The sequence below is a fragment of the Myxocyprinus asiaticus genome, chromosome 47 (genome assembly GCF_019703515.2).
Source record: "Myxocyprinus asiaticus isolate MX2 ecotype Aquarium Trade chromosome 47, UBuf_Myxa_2, whole genome shotgun sequence".
Classification (NCBI taxonomy): Eukaryota; Metazoa; Chordata; class Actinopteri; order Cypriniformes; family Catostomidae; genus Myxocyprinus; species Myxocyprinus asiaticus.
In genome coordinates this window covers 17,194,430-17,202,500 of record NC_059390.1, presented here as the reverse complement: position 1 = coordinate 17,202,500, position 8,071 = coordinate 17,194,430, and the positions used below count along the sequence as shown (strand labels likewise).

The following is an 8,071-nucleotide window of genomic DNA, read 5'->3' as shown; positions in this document are numbered from 1 at the left end:
TTTATTTATTTATTCTCAGATTTGTCAAATTGCATTTGGAATGTAACATCCTCTTGTCTCAAATGTGTTTGTGTTCTCAGATCGGCGCTCCCCAACATTAAATCCAGGGACGATCTGGAAGACTTCTTACATGTTTGGGTTCATTGTAAGAGTCACTCGTCTTTGAGGGATAATTATAGGCATTGACTGGATGCAGAACGGGGTTCTCCAATGACCTGTCACTCATCCGACTCCACGGAAAGCATCGAGAACGAAAGGAGATCGCGAACCGAACCCCAAGCAGCGGAGTCCGAGCAGAGGCGCATTGCCACTGCCATGAGAGACCTTAAAAACACTGGTAAAAGTTGAAAGCTCGTTTTACTACCGTATTCTCTTTATTTGCCCCGTAACACTAAACTGAATTAAATGTTTAACATAACACGCAGTGACTCGTTTACTAAAGCTGCGTCAAATTTGTTGTTAAACGTGATGACATATGTGAATAGGTCATTTGAAAAGGTTTACCCTCTAGATAACATTGCTATAACCATTTTAATGGTCCATTTAGGTGTACTTAAATCTCATAAATCATATCATGCTCACACTGTAAACCCCAATACTCAAAGTAGGCTAACTAAATGTTCAAATTAGTTCAAATAAATTAATCGTGATGAGTATTTAGAACTGTCTCTTTCTTTTGAGTTTATGAAACTGACACCTTTTAAGTAACCTGAACTTTTTTATTGTTTTGAGTTTAATGAACTTAATTTTTGTTTTGTTTGGTAAACTCAAATTGGGCAGGGGATTTCTTGTTCCCAGCATACTTTGCATGGGACTCCATAGGGAAAGTAAATATTCAAATGAATTGTTATTTTTTGTGTTTTTGCAACATGAATGCAAAGGGGGAAACTTGTTAGTGTTTAATGTTTTTTTGTGTTGCCATTTAGAAGAGTTTCTGTTATGTTGTAGTTTTTGGGGTTACCATTACGGTGAAGAGTGGAGCTTGAGCTTAGGTTGAGGACCAATACCAAATGTATCAAGTCTTATTTTCTGCTTTGTTCATTATTAAGCAAGTCACTATTCAGACTTAACTTGGGTGAAAAAAGTGATGGAAATAACTGATTTGTGTTTAAAAAAAAAGAAAATCTGGTGTTTTACTAAAAATGTTAAGTTAAGTGCCATCAAAATGTATGAGTTAGCTTAGTCAATTCGTCAAGTTAAGAGCAATTAGTATGCATAAGTAGTACAAAATCAAAACCTGACAGTTCCACTTACTTAAATTTGGAATTTATTAACTTAAAAAAATTGATGTAACTGATTACCTCAAATTTTTGGAATTCTGCTAACTTATTCGGGTTTACAGTGCACTCAATTATTGGGCATGTTTGAGTAAAAATGCTGCTTTGATTTCATTTTCTGAAATGTAAGGGTTAGGGTCAGGGTGTAATGACAAAATGTAATGTCTCAGGACTGTAGACTGCTAAAGTATCAAACTGCTTATTATGTACTCACTTCATTTGGATTCATATACAGTAGCCTAATTTGGATCTTGTGATCGTTTTTGCTGTTTGTGTGAAAGAGAATAAATAATCGTGAAAAAATCTGAGAAATTAATGGCAATAAAAGTATGTAAGGTATGCAAGTGAATGTAAGGAGGAAATATGTCAATTTCCTAACAAAGCCTTTGCTGTTTACATTTAATGTTAACGTTGTGCAGCAAAAGAGTGACAATGTCGTGTTTACAGTGTGAAGCTTTTGTTATGTTCCCTTGTTTTCGATAGGCTAGTTTATGTCTCTGTCGTATCCTTTTTTGGTTTCAAGGGTTTGTGTCGGGGGCAGGGCGTGCCTCCTATTACATGAGCAAATCTAGTCCAACTATTATCATTGTTCTGTATATACAGTATCAGAGAAAAGCAACATACAGGCATTTCAAACATAGTCTGTTTGCTTCTGAGAAAAAGGATGCGAGTTTAACGTTAAGCTTTTGGGAAGTCAAACATCTGTCAAGCATCTGCCACCAAAAAAAAAAAAAGAAAAAAAAAAAATGCAAACCACTGTCAAGATAAAATAGTCAGAATCTCTATTTAAATATTTTAGGAAAAATTTGTCCCACTGAAGGTTTTTGCAGAGTTGTTTTCTCTAGCTTCGCCACACTTGCCATAATGATTTTAATTAACCCTTAAATGCATGGGTATTTCACCAAACACTATTACATGCTAGGGTCTATAGAGGCCCGGCATGTGTATCTATCACAAATGGATCTAAAAAATGCTAGTTTAAAAATGCTAAATGATAGTGTAAAGTTTTCAAAATATTTTCAAGACAATTAGAAAATAATAGAATATAATATATTCTGATATATTTGGATGTTTTTCATTTTTTTTTAAAGAGACAATACAACAAATCAGGACAAATTTAGAACAGGATTCATTACTTCACAACTGGCTGTCAAACACATATTGAGCTACACATAACACATAAGAAACACATAAGCTACACGTAAGCTACACACGGGGTTGGGAGGGTTACTTTTGAAATGTATTCCACTACAGATTACAGAATACTGTTAAATGTAATTTGTAATGTATTCCGTTAGATTACTCAAGGTCAGTAACATATTCTAAATACTTTGGATTACTTCTTCAGCACTGGTAGATTTTTTCACTTGTTTTGACTATAAAAACTCTGCCAAGACAAAATACACATGTTAAAAATACATTCTCTGAAAAACGTAAATATCTTATGCAGTGTTGTTTCTAAAACAAGATAAATCAAATTGATCTTGTTTTAAGGATTTTTAGATATTTTTTCAGGAAAATAACACAAAACTTATTATCAAGAATATGATTTTTGCACTTATATTAAAGGTCTTACTAGAAAAAAAGAAATTATGATCTAATGTGAATTTTCTTGATAAAAAAATATGATCGTGTCTGGTAACGTGCATATAAAATGGCTAGAAATAGCATTTTAGCTTAGCATAAAGCTGACAATTTACACAAGGTTTATTTCTATTTCTTCTGCTCCAAACTTACTTCTCTGTCTGCTCGTATGAATGTAACACATCATAAGAAAGTGTTTCACCGCTGTTCAAATGCACTTTGGATCACATCATTTATATGTATAAATGTTTTCCATCTGAAAGGACTAAATATTAAATGAAACAAATGACAATAAAATGCAAAGTAAACTCTTCAGTAATCAAAATACTTTTTGAATGTAACTCTATTCTAATTATCAATGATTTAAATTGTAACTGTAGTGGAATACAGTTACTTATATTTGTATTTTAAATACGTAATCCCGTTACATGTATTTCGTTACTCCCCAACCCTGGCTACACATATGTATATTCTCAGGTACTTTTTGAGTCTAAATAGATGCACAACTTACATAATTTCAGTGGAACACACAAATGACAATAACTAAATCATACTGTTCTTGTGTTACACTTGATATAGATTACCTCCATGTTGTTTCTTCGTCAAATAGTGATGTCACTGAAACAACAGCGCCACTTTGAGTAAGAAGTAGCATGTATAATATATGTGACAGTGTACATGCATATGGAAGACTGATAATTCTACATTGTCACACAGAAAATCGACATGATATAGTAGTCATTTGTATGAATATAATACTCATTTGTCTTGTAATAAACAAAGAAACATTGATCATGTGATAGTAAACTTACATAGATATGAAATAATCATAAAAATACGATTTATGGAAGCACACACACACAAAAATTAACACAATTACATAGGTCTTACCTTGGGTCTCTAAGGACCCTAAACACTTTTTGTACTAGAGCCATTTTAATGTGTATATATATATATATATAAAATTGTAATTTTTTTCTTTTTTTTTGCAATTGTTCATTTTTTTTAAAAGAGGAAGATTGAGGAATACTAGGTTCAGGGGTTGGAATGAGGTCCTGTATCACAGGTATGCATTTAAGTGTTAAGATTACATTTTTCAAACCTTTTTAAATTTTTAAAGCAGCTCACAAGATTTGGAAAAAGGTTGTTGTTTTGTTGTTGTTGTTGTTGTTTTTTTTTTTTTTTTTTTTGCCAAAAAAAAAAAGAAAAGAAAAAAAGCAAAACACTGTCAAGATAAAATAGTCAAAATCTCCATTTAAATATTTTAGGGAAAATGTGTCCCACTGACATTTTTTTGCATTATTGTTTTGTCTTACTGCACCACACTTGCCATAATGTTTTTTAATTAAGATTACATTTTTTAAAAATTTTGAGTTAACAGCTCACATGATTAGGGAAACGTTTGTTTTTCAGGAAACCGAGTTCTTCCTCTGAGGCACTCTCTGCAGTGGTTCATTTGAATGAAAAACAGCATGATAGAATGATAGTTGCTCAAGCAGAATAGCATAGTTTGATCACCGTATAAGACTGTAGCCATGCCTGTGTTGAGGCACATGGTGTTGATTCTGTGAGTGTGTGCTTAGAGGAGCATGTAGTGATCTCATGTTACACAAGCAAACGTCACAGAAACTGTGGAAGAGTATACGTGACCATGTGGATCTTTGTGTTCTTCTTTTCTCGGAAGCAGGCTGGTATTGGGGCAGCCTGACGGCCAACGAAGCCAAGGAGATCCTGCAGGATACGTCGGAGGGCACATTTCTGGTCCGAGACAGCACTCAGAGGGACTACCTCTTCACCATCTCTGCGATGACATCTGCTGGACCTACCAACTTACGTATTGAATACAAGGATGGTAAATTCAAGCTGGACTCTGTTGTTCTGGTCAAGCCCAAACTCAAGCAGTTTGACAGTGTGGTCCATCTCGTGGAACACTATGTTCAGCTGTCGAGGATGTCTTGTAAGGGCAGGACTACTTCGCTTTCCCCATCCAACAGCACAGTGCAACTCCTGCTGACAACTCCTGTGTACACGGCCACACCATCGCTGCAACATCTGTGTCGTATTGCCATCAATAAAACCACACGACAGGTACAGGAACTCCCTCTGCCAAACAGGCTTAAGGACTACTTAACAGACTATAGCTACAATGTGTAGAACTGCTAGGACAACAATGACCACAAGTGCTGAGGTTCCATAGATGAGGGGTTCTGTTCTGATATCACTTCTGTATCTATCATTTGCATGGGATCTCTCTCCTTATGCCCAAGGAATGCATGAAGCAGAATATCATAATGGTGTTAAGTGCCCTTCATAGAGCACTTAACAAGTTTATGGCCTATATATATTCTACAGTCAGTTTTGATGAGTGAGTGAGAATGTGTGTGTGATATGTGTGGGGCATGCTGTCCTTCACAGACATCTGTGGGATCTGATGGGTAAGTTACACCCATACGATATTACGCCTCAAGTGTAGCCATGCGTCTTTTTAAAAGAAGCACATATCTTGAGTTATTTTGCATCCTGTGTTTGAGACATGGGACTTTGAAACTGTGCTTTTGACTATGTTTTTATTTGCTTACTATTCATGTTATATTTTTGTACTGTAGTCTTAGGTAAGATGATCATTTGAGCTCTTTTCTCTGTCTTGATGTCATGGTTGAGAATGTTTAAGCCAAATTTAGCCAGAGGAACTAGGTTTGGGTATTGGCAGGTACTTTTGACTTACATTATATCCCGATACCTTTGTCATGACTGTGTCATGATACCTACTGAATCCCAATATAACATGTAAAAAATGATACTGTTACATTTGTAAAAGTATTCTTATCCAATGTTAAAAAAAGATCAGCTTATAAAAACATTATAATAATTCTTTCAAATTGAGAAGCTTAAAGGAATATTCTGGGTTCAGTGCAAGTTAATTGACAGCATTTGTGGCATAATGTTAAAATAATTAAAAATAATTTCAACTTGTCCCTCCTTTTCTTTGAAAAAATTAAAAATGGAGGTTACAGTGAGGCACTTACAATGGAGGTGAATGGGGCCAATTTTTGGAGAGTTTAAAGGCAGAAATGTGAAGCTTATAATTTTATAAAAGCACTTGCATACATTTTTCTGTTAAAACGTGTGTATTATTTGAGCTGTAAAGTTGTTTATAACATAATTTTTACGGTTTTAGGTTTATGCCCTTACGTCGTCATGGCAACAAAGTTGTAAAATTGCATATAACTTTACACAGAAAAGGTTAGTACGTGATTTTATCACACTAAAATTGTTAACATGCATATTGTTTACATCTTGGGTCTATACTTTTGAAACCGTGATTATTTCAACTTTTTACGGATTGCCCCATTCACTTTCATTGTAAGTGCCTTGCTGTAACATAGATTTTTGCTTTTTAAAAAAAAAAAAAATTAGGGATGAGTTGAAATTAATTTTGTGGTAATCAACATTATGCCACAAATGTTGAGCTTAACTTGAACCTGGGATTAAATTTGCCAAAAGAAAGTTCTCATGCTTTAAGGGTGCATACTTTTACAAATGAAATACCGGCTAAGTATTTTATGTACACTCTGAACCAAGAGGTGATTAAGCATCATGGTTTGTTTCTGCTTTTGCTGCGTATGATCAGCCAGTTTTGGCCTATGTTAACCCTACCTCAGGAGGGTGTCTTGATGAACTTGCATGCTGATTGGTCATATTTGGAGAATATTTGATTCTATATTGAATCGTTATTTTTTTGACAGCCAGAAGCTTCGAAATTCAAATTAGTTGCTCATTTTTACTTTCTCCTCACTTCTATTTGTGAAGTGATTACAAGGTAAATTGGATTTTCCATTCTAGTTGCTGACTGATCTGACCTCTTTTCTATTTTGGTTTCGTGAAACATAATTTTATCCCTTTCAGGGTGGCCCACTCAATGTTCAGTTGTGCTTGAGTGTTCAGTTCCTGCACCTCATAATGAACTTTTTTTTCTTGACTTTCAAATAAAATATTTAATAGTATTACGCCAGTTGCAGTGCTCTGCAATTGTTAGCTGATTGGTGTTTTGCTTTTAGCTTTTTTATTTAATTATGAAGTATAAGTCTGTTCATGACGAGCTGGAGAACATCCTAATATAGCCACTGCCAACTTAATGTGGGTGAAAATACCCCTCATACCAATCTACCAATTTTGGCCAAAAATTTTACCCAACAAAATCACTGAAAGGTCACTCTTTGCTAACATCTCTCAAATATGGTGCTGATGTTGTTTCTTCTGTGGTGCTTCCTTTAGGACATGGTAACTGTTATATTTTAAATGTGTGAATTGTGCATAAGTCACCTTCACCACTGTAAAAATCCCACTAAGATCATGATATCATTCTACAACATTGTGCTGCATCAGTAGTGAATGGATTGTCTCCCAATAAGTGAGAAATAAAAGCAAACATAGCTTTAATTCATATCCTGAGGCTGTCTTTTTTGGTAATCACAGATTAGACAGGGTATACTGAAAATACTATGATTTTTTGCTCTATGTGTGTAGCCGTTATTAATAAGTTTTTGTTGAAGTGCATTAGAAATTTAGAAAATGTACATGCTTTTTTGTTTGTTTTTCCTCAACAAATTCACTCCTTTATTTCTGCCCCTGAATGAGCCAATCATCAGCTGAATTGAAAATAACACCCATCATCAAGGTCACACACCCACAGTCCAGCAACCTGGTCCTGAACTCCCAAACTTTCAAATAAACCCTCATCCACTGACTTTTAGTTTCTAATGTTCAGAAAATATACAGACAAACCAAACTTTTTGTATGGTTTTTATAAGGAGAACATCACTTTTTTACATCAGTCAGCAGATGTAACAGGTGGCCCAATGGATTTTTGGCATTTGTTTGGAACTTTTGTTGGGCTTTTCATCACTGATTTGTTAATCCAACAGTATTTGCAGACATGAGTAATGATTTTCAATTTGCATGACATTTAATGAAAGCTAGCACTTTTTCATTTTTACGTGTTTGTCTTTGACAGTGTATTGTGATTGCCATCTGATTTGGAAAGTTTTGCATTTTGTTTAGTCTGTTTCATTGATTTTCCATTTCCTACAGCTTTTTATCGGTCAGTTTCTTGTCCTGCCCGTGTTGTTTTTTTTTTCTTTCTTTTTCTGGAATTGTAGCCCACACCAAAGCATGGAAATTCTGAGTAACATTTTGAGTCACTCCATATT

General features: G+C 34.6%; 1 protein-coding gene across 6 annotated transcripts in view; it reads left to right on the top strand.

Moving 5' to 3' along the window:
• Window positions 1-7,305, top strand: part of LOC127436864 (suppressor of cytokine signaling 2-like) — an 8,790-nt gene extending 1,485 nt beyond the window's left edge. For 3 of the 6 annotated variants that reach the window (XM_051691317.1, XM_051691315.1, XM_051691316.1), the window contains exons 2-3: window positions 81-337; window positions 4,546-7,305. In XM_051691317.1, the coding sequence (XP_051547277.1) occupies window positions 211-337; window positions 4,546-5,015 (597 nt within the window). In that variant the 5' untranslated portion in view covers window positions 81-210 and the 3' untranslated portion in view covers window positions 5,016-7,305. Of the gene's footprint in view, window positions 1-80; window positions 338-3,873; window positions 3,928-4,545 lie in introns of all 6 variants that reach the window. The other 3 variants (XM_051691320.1, XM_051691319.1, XM_051691318.1) reach the window with 3 other exon arrangements.
• Window positions 7,306-8,071: the final 766 nt, after the last annotated feature.